This window comes from Ipomoea nil, unplaced genomic scaffold (assembly GCF_001879475.1).
Source record: "Ipomoea nil cultivar Tokyo-kokei standard unplaced genomic scaffold, Asagao_1.1 scaffold2805, whole genome shotgun sequence".
In the NCBI taxonomy this organism is placed as follows: domain Eukaryota; kingdom Viridiplantae; phylum Streptophyta; class Magnoliopsida; order Solanales; family Convolvulaceae; genus Ipomoea; species Ipomoea nil.
The window spans coordinates 824,328-844,163 of record NW_017619233.1 but is presented as its reverse complement, the minus strand read 5'-3'; the positions used below and the strand labels follow the sequence as shown (position 1 = coordinate 844,163).

General features: G+C 30.8%; 1 protein-coding gene across 2 annotated transcripts; it reads right to left on the bottom strand.

Annotated features, from left to right (window-relative positions):
- Positions 1-1,863: 1,863 nt before the first annotated feature.
- LOC109158291 (probable protein phosphatase 2C 23) lies at positions 1,864-17,372 on the bottom strand. 2 transcript variants are annotated; one of them, XM_019306210.1, is made up of 6 exons: positions 17,363-17,372; positions 9,909-9,913; positions 3,481-4,685; positions 2,905-3,018; positions 2,563-2,827; positions 1,864-2,246 (listed from the first exon to the last, which is right to left on the bottom strand). In XM_019306210.1, exons 3-6 carry the CDS (start codon positions 4,681-4,683, stop codon positions 2,131-2,133), a joined length of 1,698 nt encoding a protein of 565 aa, XP_019161755.1. In that variant the 5' UTR covers positions 4,684-4,685; positions 9,909-9,913; positions 17,363-17,372; the 3' UTR covers positions 1,864-2,130. The 2 variants fall into 2 exon arrangements, with proteins under 2 accessions (XP_019161755.1, XP_019161754.1); XM_019306209.1 differs by lacking the exons at positions 9,909-9,913; positions 17,363-17,372 and having other exon boundaries at positions 3,481-4,758.
- Positions 17,373-19,836: the final 2,464 nt, after the last annotated feature.

Genomic DNA, 19,836 nt, shown 5'->3' with positions numbered 1-19,836 from the left:
TCGTTTTGCATCGTATGCACCATGCGCATGGTGCATTCGGTTGCACAACATAACTATTGACAACTTTAAGTAATGATCATATGCCTAAATAAGTCAGAGAATAATACAACAAATTTACAATATTCTAAGAATAATATTGTTTACATATTTATCTAATTACCATATTCTAATATAACTTTCAACATTATAGACATGCAAGTAAACTACACAATGCGTATGTTGCTAAATGAAGAAAATTAAATCTAAATCTAAACAATAAAATTTAAACTCCTAAATACTAAAAGGTGAACCAAATTAAAGGAAAATTCTCCTATGAGACTGTCTCATGAATCTTCATCTATGAGATGAGTTAAGTTTTTTTTATATATATTACACTTTTCCACATAAGTATTATGTATAATTTTCCTTATACGTAACCCTTCAACTCCTAACATTAAATTTTGATTTAAAAGTATTACATTTTTAATCAAAAGTATTACATTTTTCTCATAAGTATTACACTTTCTCTCATAAGTAACAATCAATTAATTTATTCATGATTAATATTACATTTTTTCTCATAAGTAACTGTTCAACCTCTAAATATTACATTTTGATTTAAAAGTACTACATTTTTTTTTCAAAAGTAATACTTTTTCCCTTATAAGTAACAAATAATTTAGAGAAAATTGTACTTTTCCTCCCTAAGTTATAGAGTAATTGTAAAACCCGATCCTATTGTTGGTCATGTTCACTTTTCGCCTATAAGCTATCATTGGTGTTGAATTTTTCATCTTTTTATTAACTTTAATTTTCATGCTCACTTTTCGTCCCTAAGCTATACTAACGTTGCAATTTTTTTCCTTAATATTTTGTTAGTAAATGGACGAAAAGTGAGCACGACTAACGAATATGAACGAATTCTATAATTACCCTATAACTTAGAGATAAAAAATTTAATTTTCCCAATAATTTATTTATGATTAGTATTACATTATTTTCCAGCATAAGTATTACATTTCTATCTTGACCTGGCCTATCTCACGGAGAAGGACTCGTGAAACGGTCTCAATGATAAGGAGTCGTGAGACGATCTCACAAGAGACTCACCCTAAACCAAATAGAAAATAACTAAACTATAAAGTTTAAATGATCAACTATAAGAACAATTAATAACTTCCACATTCGGTGCAACTAATGATAATGTTATGTGCATTTTATATTGTTAAAAGGTAAACCATAAGTGTAATTAACCTTTGCATTCAATGCAATTAATAATAATGTTATGTGCACTTTATCTTATTGTTGGGTGTATTTTATATTGTTGTTAAATTAGGTACACTGTAAAGTAAACTTCTAAACCAAATTAAAAAGCTAAACCATAAACTAAACAAAAAATAAATTAAACCATTAATTGTAAAAGGTAGACAATATCATTACACCTATACGTATTACAGGATGCACTCTATAGTGTTACTAAGCGCACTACATAGTGTTGTTACTTGCACTTAAAGTTCAAGTTATTTACGAAAATGATATTGCTTTTATTTTTTCCTCTCTTTGCTTTAAAATCGTTAGATCTTTCTAGATATAGATGGCTCTAGCTGATTCCTAGTTCTTTCCTGTGCTTAAGTTCTTATTTGATCCAAATCGTATATATTGAAATTTGAATGTTCGCAAAAATTTATAATAATTATAAAATTAATCTTGTATTTTTTTTTACTAAATAAAGTTCAATTCTCAACCATTGATAAATCATGATAGGCGACCGGCCATTTGAACCTACTCCGATCCTATATATAATACATATAACATATTTAGTAGTCAACTCTAGAACCTGGCCACAACAATTGACTTGTTGTTTGAAACTATGAACCAAACAAATTACAGTAACAATTTCTTGGCACTTGAGATTAGTTTAATTTAGGAATCTTCCTGATTCCCTCCAAAATTCCATGAATTGGTTTGAAACTAGAAGTAACTAAGAAACAAATGAATTAATCAATCTTTCCTATCATCTCTGAGGGGACCTCAGATCAAGAAACTTCAGCATCTACCTGAACTAAGACCCTATTTGTGAACTGTGCAAAAATGGGGGTCATGGAACAGTTAAAGCAGAAAAGCAATTATCAGTCCCAGAATTTGGATCTCTCAGATGGATGACTGCCAAATCCTTCCATCGAAAGAGATGACAATGATGCAGACATCATCATGGTACATTCGCCGCTGTCCTTGTGGAATATCAAGCAACTCATGGAAGTTCATCCCTGCATCATTAGAAGAAATTAAAGGGGTAGTGCCAAAATTGTTAGACACAACTTTATTTTCTTATATTGTCACAAATTTTCGAGAGCCAGGCACTGGACTTGGCCTTTAACAACTTCTACCCAACAATCCCCTAATCACATGTGCTGGACTGGTCCTTTATTAGCAACTTCTGCCTAACAATCTTCTAGCCAAATGATGCTAGACTTTGCCCTTACTGGCCTCCGCCCAGCAAGAATCAGATTGTATTTTACGAATATTATCGATTTCTTGAATGAAATAGAACCTAGCTAGCATGGTAATTACATATATATATACCTGCTTTGTTAGCAGCTTTGAAGATGACTTGTTCGATTAGGTGCTGAGCGGGATCTCCATCAGGGAATATAGACATGAAGGTCTCAACCTCGGAGACAGCTTCTTCATTGGTGAAGTACTGGAAAAGACCATCTGAAGACAAGATCAACAGTTTGTCTCTTGGACTTAGCCTGTGGTGTTGCACTGAAGGTATGCAGTTGATGTAGGGTGATGTTCCAACGTACTCGATCTGGAACGCCTCCAGAATCGCATCATTCCATTTTGGCTGTATGTAAAATCACACATAATCACCATATATATATGTAAAATAATAATGGCTAGCTCACAATTCAAGATCTTTACATTTTTCAGAAAGCCTGTCCCAAAAGCTCTGGTCACTTTTAAGGAACCTTTCACTCTATCATTCTTGATTGCACAAGCATCATCCGGATGTTCTTTCTTAATTCTCACAACTTCCTGCAAATTAACTTTTTAGTTGAGATGAAATACATGCTATTAGGTAACCCCATGCTAAAGGTCAAAAGTAATATATAAACAGAAATGTGCAATTCAACAGTCAGCTTAACTTTTTAGTTGAGATGAAGCATTTACTATCAGAATTTAACACATGACAAAAGTGTGATGGTCTTGGGATAACTCCAACTAAACTGGTAACCACAAGGTTAGGAGTTCAAATCTAAATCCTCTTGGTTTGAGCTAATCAACTATGGACAATTAAGACAGGGTTCACCCCCGCATGCACAAACTTGTAACTATAAGGTCACAAGTTCGGATCTCATCCTCCTTGGTTTGAGCTGATCAGCTATAGAAACCATGACTGAGTTGAGTTTACCCCGTGCATGCACACCCTCGAACAGGTCAACTATGGACAACCAAGGCGGGATTTATCCTTTGCACAGACTCGGGTAGTGGTCTTACCTCTGTAACAGATGTGCTGTGATCAAGAGTGAGTTGCAGAGGATGCAGATTGTGTTTGCGGTCAGACAGGGCTTTGTACAGTGCCTCCTCCTTGGCTATGGAGTGATCACATTCCTGCTTTTGCCCTAAAACCGCCCTGCTATCTCCAACATTCATCAAATACACATCTGTACCCTTCATCAGCATCACAAGAACACAAGACCCCATTAAAGCCAACTCAGGATTCTCCTTCAACATCAGATCAGATATCTCCAAATAGCTCATTTCAGTTTTCCTCAATCCCTCCGAAAGACCCTTCAGAACATCACAATGGTTAATCACCAATGGAACAGTAGTGTTTTTCGTCTCTGGCCTTTCATTCCATAGCACCCCCTTGAGTTCCTTGAACACATTTGTGTAGAGGTTTTGTAGCAAAAAGTCTGTGGCATCTGGGCCGTTGAAACCATCATAAATCCCCACAAAAATCAACCCATGTTCCTCGGAGATCACCACGTGGACCCTGTCCTCTCCTGCTTTCCCCTGAGCCCACTGCACATTTTCAGCCATCAACGACTCAATGCCTTCATCTTCTTCATCAATAACATCATTGCCGAAACTACCCTCACTGCTCAAACAATTTCCGCCATTGCTATTTGACATAAGTTTCTTGAAATTCCGAACAAGTTTTGATTTCTTGGATTTGGGTTTGAACCTATGGAGTTCATGATTATCCAGAGGGCCGGAGGTGAAACTCCTCTCTATGGGGCCGGACAAGAACCCGCGCTCAACCGGCCCGGAGATGACCCCCGATATGCCCGGAACCGGGCCGGACCGGACGGAGGAAATGGAACTCCGGGGAATCGGCTGCAAAGGGATGGAGGAGAAGAACGGGGAGCTCTCGAAAGCCGCGGCTTTTTCCATGTACGGGCCGAGGTCGACGAGGGCGGTGGAGAGCGGGGTGGAAGTATTGGCGGAGATGGAGGCGCCGGAGATGGTGAGAAACGCCGTCGTAATGGAGGAACTGGTGGTGGAAGAGCAGGAGTCATCGGAGGAGGAGAAAGGGTTAGTTTTCGACGACGGGTCGGGCCTTACGTAGCAGAAAGAATGGCCCAGACCTTCATCCATAGGATCAGATATATACACAGCGATCTCATGGCGTCGCCGGGAAACCTCTCCGCCATCTCCGGCGAAACAGTGCTTCAAGTTTCCGACCCCGTTGCCCATTTCTGGAAATTTATTACTTATTGAAGATGAAAAAGTGATAGATTGAAGCTACTGAACATGCATATATATGATAGAGAGATGAGAGAGAAAGAGTTGGAAGATTAGTTGAGAGAGCGTAGGATTGAATTTAAATTGTGGGGGAGAAAGAAGAAAAAGTAGAGGGAAAGAACGGAGATGACGACAAGTACAGAGAGAAAAAGAAGAGTTGACTTTTGAACTAATTAAATTTATTAAAAAAAAAAGTGAGAATATATTTTTCAGTGTATTTCCTCTTTTTATTCGACGCCCTTTTGGTGGGCAGATCAATCCGCAGTACAACGTTGGCCTGCTTTTATTATTTCTCAAAAATACATGTATTTGTAAGAGGACAAATGTCAAAAAAATTCTTCAATTATTTTTTTTCTTCTCTCAAATTGAATCCCCAATCCCAATGACCCCCACATTCCGACCCGACAGAACATTTGAAAAGATGTAAATTACGGCGATTCAATGGTTCAGCAAATAGAGCCAAATGTCGGTGCACACAGGGAATCTGCCCACTTTGATTCAATTATTATTTTTGGTTAGACCACAGCTCTGTGGACCACGGTCCAAAAATGACGTTGTTTTGTGAAATTTTATTTTTCACGCTACCATCTACAATAATATTCATTTTTATAACTCATAATGTACATTATTCTAAAGCATAATGTACATTATTCTAACTCATAAATTACATTATCTTATGCAGAAGTTTCATTATTGTAACCCATAATGTACATTATTCTAACATATAAAGTACATTATTTAAACACATAAAATACATTATTGTAACTCATAAAATTTAATGACGTCAATTAAAATGTAAAGTGCTAGCGAAATTGATTTTTTCATACAAGAGGAAGTTCAAACTCCCGACCTCTCTTAAGCTGGTTATTCTTCAATTAATTTGTATATACAATTTACGTAATGATCTACCGCACAAATTTAATTATTTTAGATTATATATGTATAATTCTAATTACTACTATTGGTTAATTTACTTACAATACACCGTAATTGGCAATATTCATTATTGTTGTTTTGTTGTATTCAAACTATTTTGATTAATGGCGATATTCATTGGTTTCTCAATCCTAACAAAATTTTCTGTATACGATAGTATGGAATTTTGAACAATATTGAATTCTTATCATCAAAAATTAAAATTTCATTTTGTAATATTTATAATATTTATGTGTTCCTTTATTTATTTTGATCATTTAATTTTACTAACTTTTTCTTGTTTATTGGACATTCTTTTGTTCTTATAATCTTTTTTGTGTAATGTTAATTTGATCCCAATTTCCTCATAAGCTTTTCATTTTTAAATTTTTAAATGGGCATTCTATGTTCGCTATAATGCAGTAATGCAGTAATAATGTCTTTAATTATGAAAATTTACTTATTTTAACCATCCAGCTGATTAAAATGCTCAAATAAGTAAAAATAATTTTTTTTTTTTGAACAAAATAGTATATCCAAATTAAAGGACTAAAATAAGTATACATTTAATAGTATATAATATTGTTTAAAATTGAAAGTGAATGATTAAAGTAGTAAAATTATTATAGTGGAGTAACCATAATTTTAGTAATTTACTTGTGTCATTGAATACGTATAGAGTTATATGGATTTGTGTAATATTATTTTACGTAAAAATAAAAATTAACAATCAATAAGCCATAAATGTAAATTATTAGAGTACTTGCTGGTCCACCCTCTTTTAGGTGGATTAGGACCAACTAAAAAGTTCTTAAACTTAAGATGTAATGAAGTGATTATCTACCGCATTTGTGTAAAATATTTGCTACAAATTCATTATATTTAAATAGAGTTAATACCTGATTTGATCTCTCGACTATACACATTTACTTAATTTTAATATCAAGCTGTGAAGTTATAATATAATTAGACAAATTATGTTGTGCAACCGTGTGCACCATGCATGGTGCACAATGTTCTATGTTTATAATTACTGAACTATATATTCATAATTATAAAGCTATATATTCATAATTTTTGAACTTTATATTCATAATTATTGAACTATATATTCACAATTACAGAACTTTATGTTCATAATTTTCGATGTTCATATTCCCAATTGTTGAACTCTGTATTCACAAATCACAGAACTATAAGTTCATAATTTGATAACTATACAGTTTAGAAATTATGAATCTACAATACAGAAATTATGAATCTATAGTACAAATATTATGAATCTGCAGTATAGAAATTATGAATCTACTGTATAGAAATTATGAATCTACTGTATTTAAATTATGAATCTACGGTTTAGAAATTATGAATCTACAATATAGATTTTATGAATCTACAGTATAGAAATTATGAACATATATTATGCATTAAAAAAAATGAATCTATAATATAGAAATTATGAATCTATAGGCTCTGTTTGGCAGACCTAGCTGAAAAGCTATAAGCTGCTGAAAGCTAAAAAGCTATAAGCTCGGAGCTGAAAACTGAAGAGCTGTTAAGCTAGCTGTTATGGTTGAAAGTGTTTGGTAAAAATAGCTTTTTGATAAGCTGATAAATATAAAAAGACTAAAAATGACATCTTCATAAAATTTAAATTGGGTTTGTTTACATATTAAAATTTAACATTTTGTTTTTTAAAAAAAATTAACATTTTGAAATAAAACTATTAGTATAATCATGATCTAGCATCTCATAATGAAGTAGCAATATTGTTGCAAATCTCATAATAATAATAATAATAATAATAATAATAATAATAATAATAATAATAATAATAATAATAATTGCGGTGAAAGTTGCGGATAAAGGAGAAGAGAAAAAAAGTTTTAATTGGGAAGGGTAAATTATGTCATTTCTTTAAAATAATAAGGATAAAGATGGAAAAAAAAGTTAGGAAGCTAGGAGCTTATTTTGAAACGCTACCTAAAGTAGCGTTCCAAAATAAGCTCTTATTTTAAGCTACGAGCTTATTTTGGGAATATTACCAAACAGAGCTTATAGCTTATTAGGAGCTTAAAATAAGCTATAAGCTCCTAAATAAGCTCTGCCAAACAGAGCCATAGTATAGAAATTATGAATTTGGAACCGTGTACACACGATTGCACAACATAATGTTCCATATAATTATTAGTGTGTTCCATTTGAGCAATTAACATACATTTATTGCACAATTTTAAGCCATACAATATAAAATATTTAGAAAAATACAATAGGATGGCTTTGGATAGTTGATAGTCGAGTTTGAAATGAGTTCGAATAGTTGTGAAATTCTCGTGCCCCATACTTTATTATTATTGTGTGTATGTGTACGGGCATGCATGTGATTTAAATAGGTTTAGGGGTTATTTTGCGTATTATATGGCCTGGGAATTGTCAAACGGCTTTGGAATATATGTATGGGTAATATTCATTTATGTTTGAGTAGTTCTAAATATTTCTGATTCAAATTTGAAAATGACCAAACAAAAAAGTACCTACCTATATATTATTATTTCTAATAACATGGGTAGAGTAAAAATATAAAATATTATATGTAGTCATAGTGGTGAATATGTAAATCATATGAATAATGTGGTGATGCTAATTTGTAGATATAGGTGATAATAGAATATGTAGGTGATGGTAGATGTATATTGGTAGGTGGTTGGATAGATGATATGAGTAAATAGATAACTGAAGTTTGTATGTAATAATAATAGTGATTATAAATGAAGTTTATTTGCTACATATTTTATAATTCATGCATAGAAATACAAATCTTCATATGTTTTGTATAATTGCACTCGACATTGTATAATATTAGTTCTATTTTACCGATAATAAAAATGTACAATTAGTGACTTTATTAAAAGGAAAATATATTGTTTGAAAAAATAACATAAAATGATATGGAAAGTGCCTATTTTGTGGTATAAATATTTGTGGTGTCCACTTTCAATTTGAGTTGGGTCGGAGTGGATTCGGGTTTTTCGTAGTGAGACGAAGAGATTAATATATTGTACGCTTCAAACGGATAACGGGTAGACCCATTTAAGTTGGAAAAAGAAGGTGGAAAGACTTTAAAGTAATCTTTGTCCCGCATTGGTTTAGGAAGTGGGTTTGCACCACTATATATACAAGAGCCTTTTTAAGGCATATTGAACTGTATAGCATAGAGGCTCTCTCTCGCGCGCAAGAGGAGAGGTGCAAATCAAATTTCAAAATGAGTCTGAAAAGGCTTGACTCGTGTATGCGGACACGAATGTTGTACGGATGGTTGTAGTTCTCGAACCATTTTCTCGGTTGGAGGACATACCATTCGGAATTTGGAGTACCGAACTTGTACCACTCGGTTGGAGGACATACCATTTGGAATTTGACCGAATGGTAGTCTTTGAGTCCTCCGAACTTGTACCACTCGGTTGGAGGACATACCATTTGGAATTTGACCGAATGGTAGTCTTTGAGTCCTCCCCTCCCGGGTACCTCTAAAACCACTCTCTGGAGTACCGTTCAGTGGTCGTCGATTTATACACATTGAAAACAGAGCTTTTTTCCTCTCGAAACTCTAGTGCTCAAACATAGAACCGTAGTACGTTTTATCTTTTTATCTTGAGAAACCTAGGCTACAACGCTCCTAGCACCTTTGGAAGGTAGCAAATAAGGTTTTAATGATAGTGTGGGTATCACACGACTCGTACAGTCGTACTAACAACCCAAAACCTTTTTCCGTTGCTTTGTGCTTGTTTTTTGTTTCAAGAAATATTATTTTCGTAGTAATATTATGCAACATATATATGATTTGGATGAGCATTTGCCAGATTGGATCAAGATTTAATTTGATTAATTAGATCACTGATCAATTAATCAAACTAACTATGTTGGATAAAGCCTAATTTTGAACAAGTTAATTTAAAAGATGACATAGATTAGAGTAATTTCATATTTATTTATATGTTACCTAGTTTAATGAAACACCACGAGTTATAATTTTATAAAGAGTAAATACTCAAAATGGTCCCTCGACTATAGCTAAATTCACAAATTGGTCATTAACTTTCAATTTCAACCAATTAAGTCCTTAACTTTACAATTTGACACGATTTGGTCCTCCATCTATTTGACCGTTTGTTGACCGTGATTGACAATCTCCAGATGAACCTTCAGCTCTCGTCGGAGCACGTGGAGGCCTCCAGGATGACGTTGCATCGGTTCGGAAACACGTCGTCTTCTTCGCTCTGGTACGAACTCAACTACATTGAATCCAAAGGGAAGATGAAGAAAGGCGACTGAGTTTGGTAGATTGCTTTCGACAGTGGATTCAAATGTAACAGTGCGGTCTGAAAATGCAACCGAAACCTTAAAAAATCGATGATGGACCATGAAATTACATATATATCCTCAAAAATCACAGTCAACAAACGGTCAAATAGACAGAGGACCAAATTGTGTTAAAATTACAAAGTTAAGGACTTAATTGGTTGAAATTAAAAGTCGAGGACCAATTTGTGAATTTAACTATAGTCGAGGGACCATTTTGGGTATTTACTCTTTTATAAAGGTAGATAATAAAACTTGGGCATGCTAGTTAGACTAATGAATGAACAAAAGTTTAGATGAAATTAACAACACATATATTTCCATGTAAGTGAAAATCTTGAAAATATATATATATATAAAATAGACACACAATTAGTGTTTGATAATTATTTTTCTCCAATTCAAAAAATCAAAAAAAATGTCATATAAAAAAATTACAAAAGAGTTAATTCTTAAATTGGTCCCTCGACTATTAAAATAATGTAGGAAAGAATCCCTCAAGGCCTCAACTATCCCTTCAAAAAAAGAATCCCTCAACTATTAAAATTTCAATTTTTTTTTTTTTATTATAAGGGAAGTGGGATACCCACACATACAAGCTACTACATCAAATATATCACCATAATCACCTCCACCAAAGCTTAAACCCACCACCTCCCACATAGAGGAGCAACTTGGTACCATTAGACCATAAAGTCCTTGACAAATTTAATTGTCATTTAACAGTTTTCCTAATGGATAACCAAATTGGGTACAAAAACAATAGTCAAATGACTAAAATAGATAACTTTTAATGTCAAAGATAAAATTAAGTAAATGTGCATAATCAAGGGACCAAATCAAGTATTAATTCTATTTAAATGTCATTATAACTTATAAGTTTAGGGAACATTTTAATTAAGATTATGTTATAAGATAACAAGTTTTCACCAAAATCTTCTACCATATGATGTGACAATAAAGGTAAATTTCTTTTTTAACACAAAGTGAGTTTGACCAATTCAAAATACCATACCCAATGAATTTTTTTTTTTATTACCATGTCAAAATTTTTTTTAGATCATGTATCTTTATCCCAAAAATAATATGATGGACATTATTACCATAAGTGTTTTTTTTTTTTTTTTTTTTTTCATTTTTCTAACCCAATTAATATGATTAAAATATTCTATTTTTTTGAGAAGTAATATAGTTACATAATCCTAAACTCATATAGTATATAGTTGTGTTTTGATGGATTTACTTTGTTTTAAAATTTTTTTTTTCACAAAGTTGACTTCAGAGATATTATTGATTATGTTGACAAGTAATACTAAAGTGAGATCAATAAAATCTCATTAATTAAAGAAAGGGAAAATGACATTTTTTCCCCCTAAATTATATACTTATAGCACTTTTTCCCCCTCAATTATTTATATAAGCACATTAGCCCCCTCAATTATTTTAAAAGTGGTCGTTTTTCCCCCAAATATATTAAATTGACACTTCTACCCTTAAAGCAAACATTTTATTTATTTTACTTCAACAAATTATTGCGTATATGTAGCGATTCCACGGTTCAGTTCGAACTGAACCAGACATTATAGCAATCGAATTAAAAGTTTTCAGTTATGATTCAGATCTAGAACCCAATATTTGGATTTCAATTTATTAAATTTAAGAATAAAAAAAACTGGATCATGAACCGTGAACCGGCGATTTCGGATCCAGTTCGCGATTTTGAACCGTCTTTATTTTAAAATAGTCTAAATTCAACAATAAATATATTTTATTTTTTCAGTTCAGAACATGAACCAACCATTCAGGTTCGCGATTTTAATAAACTCTAAATATCGCGTTTTGATTATAAATTGTAATTGGAATATTTTGGTTTGGTTGCTATAGTATCTGTTTGGTTTGAACCAAATTATAGTAATAATTTGTTGGAGAATAAAAATAAATGAAATATTAATTTTAAATATTTATTTTAAGGGTAAATATGTCCATTTAACATTTCAGGGGGAAAAAGAGCCACTTAAATAATTGAGGGGAAAAAAGTGCTATAAATATATAACTTAGGGGGAAAAAGTGCCATTTTCCCTTAAAGAAAAATATAATTATAAAGTTACTATTTATTAATTTTGACCCGACTAGCAAGCATTATGTGTTGGACTAACCACCAATTCTCCATTAATTACACTTTATAGCGTTTAGTTTTAATAATTAAAATCTCAAACACTTGCTCATGTGACAAAAATTTTGGCGTGAGGAGACCAATATTCGAAATTCAGCAACAAAAGTGTGGAAATTATGATTAAAATAGACAGACCCATTATACGTACTTACATTTGGCCTTGTTTACTGAGCTACTGAGTTACCGAAATTTACATCCTCCTAAATTTTTTGTCGGGTCTAGGTGTGGTGGGGTCCTTGGGGTTGGGGATTCAACGACTTAATTTATACGGAATATTTTTGAATAAATTGGTTGGTTCTATAAACTCAAAATATATGCAGCCACCTACAAGTGCTAGTTGGTATGAAAATGTGTATGTGATTAAATTAAAATATTAGAAATTAAAATTAAAAAGACAATGAAAAACAAATAATGATGTTTGGTGATGTTTTTGGTTAACTGTTAAGCGAAGCAAAAGCGTGGAATGCTCTCATAAATCATAATGTCATGTCTCATAATATCAAAGCTGATTTGGTATAGTTAATAATAGCTAAGTCCAACACTCCATTGACTTCTCATATCTTTTTTTTTTTTTTCTTAATTTTTTTTTTCCATAGAGCATCTGATATATCCCACGACTGTAAAATCACCACAAACAACATATCTATACATCTACTATCTATCTATCTACTATACTAATAAGAGCCCAAGGGAGTTAGGCTTATAATGGATAGAAAAAATGGCGGTCAAATTTTTTAATCAAATGAATAACTTAGATTGATCAGATTGTAATTTTTCCTTGAGATTTCCTAATTTATCCTTAATGAATATGATTATCCGTTAACTTTTACGTTAAATATTATCTTTTCTGTTAATTTCTATTAGTTCACCGTTAACTTACTCATTGATTTCAATAAGAAAGGTCTTAGTTCAAATCTCATCCCATTCAAAGTTAGCATAATTAGTACTCTATTTTACGTACTCTTATTAAATTAAATAATAATTTAGTAGCTACAACAAAAAATAATACATATGCATTTCTTTAATTTAGAATTATGTGTCTACAATGTCTTTATTCAAAAAAAATTATTCATTATCAATAAATTAAATAAGAGAAATAATTTCATTAGTTATATTGTCTTTATTTTTCTCCAATATAAAAATTCTTTACATTCAAAATTGAAATTCATCAGTTGATTATATTCGCTACATTGTCCCTAGAATGTCTTTATTCAAAAAAAAAATTATTCATTATCAATAAATTAATTAAGAGAAATATAATAATTTCAATTGTCTTTATTTTTCTCCAATGTAAAAATTCTTTACATTCAAATTCATTAATTGATTATATTCACTACATTGACTATTATCTTTTTTTGTGCACTAATTTTTAATTAAATATCAAAGTTATAATACAAATTAATGTTATATATTTATTTACCAAGTATTTTATTAATACCATGAAAAAATTAAAAAAATATAATTAAGTCAATCATATTAACTACTTGAGGGATTTGTTGACAAAGAGAGTATTCAAATCATACAACAAATTGAAGTGGGAAACTATCTCGCAATGTTCTTGTTTGGCAATAAAAAATTAGCGGTTAGCGTTAGCGAATTTGACCAACGAATTATATCAACGGTTGGTGAAAAGATATTTCAAAAAATTAGCTATTTAGATTAACATGTAAAATGATCTAAGGTTATACATAATAATAATAATAATAATAATAATAATAATAATAATAATAATAATAATAATAATAATAATTATTATTATTATTATTATTATTATTATTATTATTATTATTATTATTATTATTATTATTATTATTATTATTATTTTAAATAATAATAATAATAATTTAATAAAAGAAATAAAAAAAAAAAAAATAAACATATGGAGAGCTGAACGTTCGGCTCCCCTTAGTTTTATCACTTTTTCCACATTGGTGAAAAAAGTGGCATGGGAGCCTTGAGGCTCTTATAAAAGGGGCCTTAAGGTTCCAATTTAAAAATTAAACTTGCCCATCTGTTGATGGACAAACAGTGAGCCAGCGAAACATACTCTTGTTATTGAAGGAGTCGAAATGGCTCTACAGTAAATTTAAAAAAAAAATAAAAAATATAGAGGTATTTTGGAAAAATCATTCTAAAAAACGCTAAGTGAAAATATTATAAATTGCAATGTTTGCATTTTCACTGGCTTGGAACAAATTGTTGCTTTAAACTGTTGAATAACCAAACACTTTCTTTAGCATTTTGATCTTTAGGTAACATCATATTTACCAATCGTCCAATATCTTTGGATTCCATTATAATTAAAAATTTTAAATTTTTACTACTTCATCTAAACTCCTTAAATTATGAATTTCTTTATCCATAATAATTTATTCAACAATAATAGTTGAACTAAATGAACACAGAGCAAAACACCTAAAGAAGTGGTACCGTTGATTCATTAATTGATCTTATATATATATATATATATATATATATATATATATATATATGTATGTATGTATGTATGTATGTATGTATGTATGTATGTATGTATGTATGTATGTATGTATGTATGCATGTATGTATGTATGTATTCATTAAATATATTAAACCCTTTGCAACAAAAATACTTGGTTACTATTTAAAAAAAAAAAATAGTAACAATTATAATGAATCTCCTATATTACATTCTATTCATATACTATGGGTTACATATTTAAATAAAAAAAATTCAACATTAAATTACATATGTATGAACTTCTCATATATAATATTGCATTGATATGCTTTAAAATATTTATTTAATTGTAAACATTGGGCATTAACTCATTCGCGCAATGCGCGTGTAAAGCTAGTATATAAAATAAATATACGTATATATAAAAATACACACGCATATATACATACATATATATATATATATATATATATATATATATATATATATATATATATATATATATATATATATATATATATATATATATATATGTGTGTGTGTGTGTGTGTGTGTGTGTGTGTGTGTGTAACTATAATGAGGGTATTATAACAATTGATCAATATAATCTAAAATATAACATACGACCAAACATGTTAGTATTACATCATTACAATTTTAACAGAACATATAAGATAATTTTATGTTTTTCGTTATCTCATATTACGGCTCTGTTTGGCAAATATAGCTGAAAAGCTATAAGCTAGGAGCTGAAAGTTGAAAAGCTATAAGCTCGGAGCTGATCACTGAAGAGCTGTTAAGCTAGCTGTTATGATTGAAAGTGTTTGGTAAAATTAACTTTTTGATAAGCTGATAGATGTAAAAAGACTAAAAAGGATATCTTCATAAAATTTAAATTAGTTTGTTTACATATTAAAATTTAACATTTTACCTTAAAAAAAATTAATATTTTGAAATAAAACTATTAGCATAATCATGATCTAACATCTCATAATGAAGTAGTAATATTGTTGCAAATCTCATAATAATAATAATAATAATAATAATAATAATAATAATAATAATAATAATAATAATAATAATATAATATAATATAATATAATAATAATAATAATAATAATAATAATAATAATAATAATAATAATAATAATAATAATAATAATAATAATAATAATAATAATAATAATAATAATTGCGGTGAAAATTGCGGATAAAGGAGAAGAGAAAAGGGTTTTAATTGGGAAGGGTAAGTATGTCATTTCTTTAAAATAATAAGGATAAAGATAGAAAAAAAAGTTAGGAAGCTAGGAGCTTATTTTGGGAAGATTACCAAACAGAGCTTATAGCTTATTAGTAGCTTAAAATAAGCTATAAGCTCCTAAACAAGCTTTGCCAAATATAGCCTACAACATAATCAATAAAACAAATTAAACACTTATGGTTTATGAGCACAAGGTTGTTAATGAAATTTAAACTTTTGACTTTGGAATATATCATAAGACAATATTATTGCCATTTGAATTTTTGTTTGTTTGTTTGTTTTTTTTGGTTACACCAACCAAGAACTTTAAAATCCTCAAATAAAAACTCATCTAATGGTATTCGGGTTGGACTTTCATTTGGAAGGTTATGAGTTTGAGCCTCAGTGGAGGCGTTATTGGCTCTTTGTGTTTCAATAGGTTGAGAAAATATATGAACAAATACTACATTATAATAGAGCTAGTAACATTCAAAAAAACTATTTAAGTTATAACAAAAGAGTAAACTACATTTATACCAACTTTTTGTTTCAATTTCTTTTGATTAATGTAACGCGCCATTGAAAATTGAGGGTGCGTTTGGTTCACACATGAAATTATAATTGGGATAAGAATCAAATATTTGGTAATGGTAATCGGTTTTGGTGAAAGTATTTTGCATGTTTGGTAGTAGAGTAAAATTAGAATGATTATCAATATTGATATTTGGTTATATATGATCCTATAATAGGAATAAATGTTTTAAAAATACAAAAATAAAAAATAAAGGCAATTGATCCTAGTATAATGACATCCAAAGCAACAAAATGAATCAAAAAAAAAAAAAAATCTAAAAGTACGAATCCAAACTTAAAAATCATATATTACCAATAAGATGGAATAATACCCGTTTTTAATTAGGGAGTGATGTTTTTAATTAAAAGGGTAATCAAATCCAATAGTTGTGTTTTAAAAAGTTGTCAATCAAACACTAACTATGATTTTGATTTTCATTTCTAGTGTGTAAACCTATAAACCAAACACACCCCACCAGAAATAGTTTTATATGGGAAATTTTAATATCAGGGCTTAAGAAAATTTAATTCGGGTTGCAAAAAAAAAAGAAATCGAATAATTGATTTGTTAATACACCACCGATTATATTAGTATTTGTACACGCAGTGCGTGTAAAAAAAAAATACAATGTTGATGTCCAATGTTAAAACAATGGCATTTTTGTGTGTGCGCGTATATATATATATGGGTTGGTTCCTGTGAGGTCAGATGCTCTCGTGCGGTCAGTGCGGCATACACTATTATGTATGCATAAATGCACCACACAATGTTTGTAAATACACCATTATGTGTGGTGTATTTTGTTTTGTGTGGTGCACTTTTTGACATTTCATTCTGGTGTATTTTCGAACACTGTATGGTGCATTTATGCATACTTAATGGTGTATGCCGCACTGACCGCACGGAAAGACGACCTGTCCTCACATGAACCAAAATATATATATATATATATATATATATATATATATATATATATATATATATATATATATATATATATATATATATATATATATATATATATATATATATATATATATTAGGACGTGCATGGTTTAAGTGCGGAGATGCTCCCAGGTGAAAAATGAGGTGAGATCTGAGCCGTTGATCAAATCTAGATCAACGGTTCAAATCAATGAATTTTTTTTTTTTTATAAAAAACGCGTCCTAAGTTAAAGAAGCAAAGTGTAAAAAATGGCGCACCCTATGTGTTACAAATACGCACCTTAAGTTGTAGGACGACGCACCTTAAGCTATGGAAAGATAAACTTAAAGCTTCAACAAAACACGTACCTTAAGTTCTCAACTGAAGAACTGACGCACCTTAAGCACAGAAACCATGCACCTTAAGAAGGAAAACCATGCACCTAAAGTTTTACAGCGACGCACCTTAAGTTTCAACAACTGAAGCACCTTAAGCACACAAACCACGCAACTTAAGAAGGAAAACCTCACACCTTAAGAATGAAAACCACGCACCTAAAGCTTTAGACCATCACACCTTAAGTTTCAATAAAAACGCACCTTAAGTTCTCAACTGAAGAACTGACGCACCTTAAGCACAGAAACCACGCACCTTAAGAAGGAAAATCACGCACTATAAGTTTGACCTAAACACAAAAAGACTAAATTGCCACCGCATTTTTTTTTTATAATATGTGTTCAATCTGGATTGTCCTTTTTAGCGAGATCAATAACTATCATTTAAAATTGTGTCTAATTGGCTAGGAAAAAAATTTAAGTGGATAATATAAGAAAAAATCAGATGCTTAGCATTTCAGAAATAATTGTACTTTTGAGGTTCATGTGATGAGCGTTTCCATAGTATGTCAACTTATATATATTTCCTTTTCATATTTTCATGTTTACATTTTTGGATGCCGGGGGGGAAATTGGGATTTGGGGTAACGAGTTGACCATGTGAACAAATCAAACATTTTGTTTGTAAGTTGACTATATTATTATTCTTATTCTTATTATTATATTATTTGCAATTTGACTTTCTTATTACAGGAAAAAATAATAATAATAGCCACCAAGGCACTACAGATAGTCTTTCCAAAAGAAGAGTTTCACTTTTCGTATAGTGGGGGTAAAGTCAAAGCTTTGCTAAATTAAATAAAGGCAATCTGCTGTACTGCGTGAGGGAAATGGTTGCCACCATGCATTCATTTCGACCGAATTGCCTAGTATTTGACATTATATATATATATATATATATATATATATATATATATATATATAGGCGGGTTCAGGTGCGGCAGTACCTTACGGTGCGGCTATTTCTTACGGTGCGGCAACACCAATAGTTCACCAAATATGCACCATCAACGTTAGGAAATACACCACACAAAACAGAGTAAACAGAGCCCTGCATCACCAAACACACACCATTAGGTGTGAGTAAAAACACCATACACTGTTCGGAAATACACCATTGGGGGTGGTGAGTTATATGGTGTATTTTTTTGAGTCTGTGGTGTATTTTGTGATGTTTTATTACATTTCATTGGGGTGTGTTTTTATTACACCGTTGGTGCATATTGTTAACACTGTTGGTGTATTCTGGAATTTGACCGCACCGCCGCACGGTAAGACCCCGCCGCATATGAGCGCTCTTCTATATATATATATATATATATATATATATATATATATATATATATATATATATATATATATATATATATATATATATATATAGATTTTGGTTCCTGTGAAAATAGGTCTTCCCGTGCGGTCAGTGCGACATACACCATTAGGTATACATAAATGCACCATACAGTGTTTGAGAATACACCAGAATGAAATGCATAAAAATGCACCACACAAAAAAAAAAAAAAAACACCGCACATAATGGTGTATTTTCAAACACTGTGTGGTGCATTTATGCATACCTAATGGTGTATGCCGCATTGACCGCACGGGAAGACATATATATATATATATATATATATATATATATATATATATATATATATATATATATATATATAGGTACTGGTTTAAATGCAGACAATACTTCTCGTGTAGTTGGTGCGAATTCACCATTAGGTATGCAAAAATGTACTACTGAATGTTTAATAATGCACTATAATGAAATGCACCAATGCACAACACCAAAAAATGCATCACACCTAATGGTGCATTTTTGAACACTTTGTGATGCATTTATGTGTACCTAATGGTAACTGATTGTACAAAAAAGGGGAATATGACTATATGATATATATATATATATATATATATATATATATATATATATATATAAGTTGACATAATATGGAAACGCTTTTGTTTTGGATATGCATATCTGTGTTAGTGGAAGGATCAGTTTCAATCCTACATGGCTTCCATGGAAACAAAATGGCAGACTAATGTAGGGAAAGCTAAGGGGGTCCAG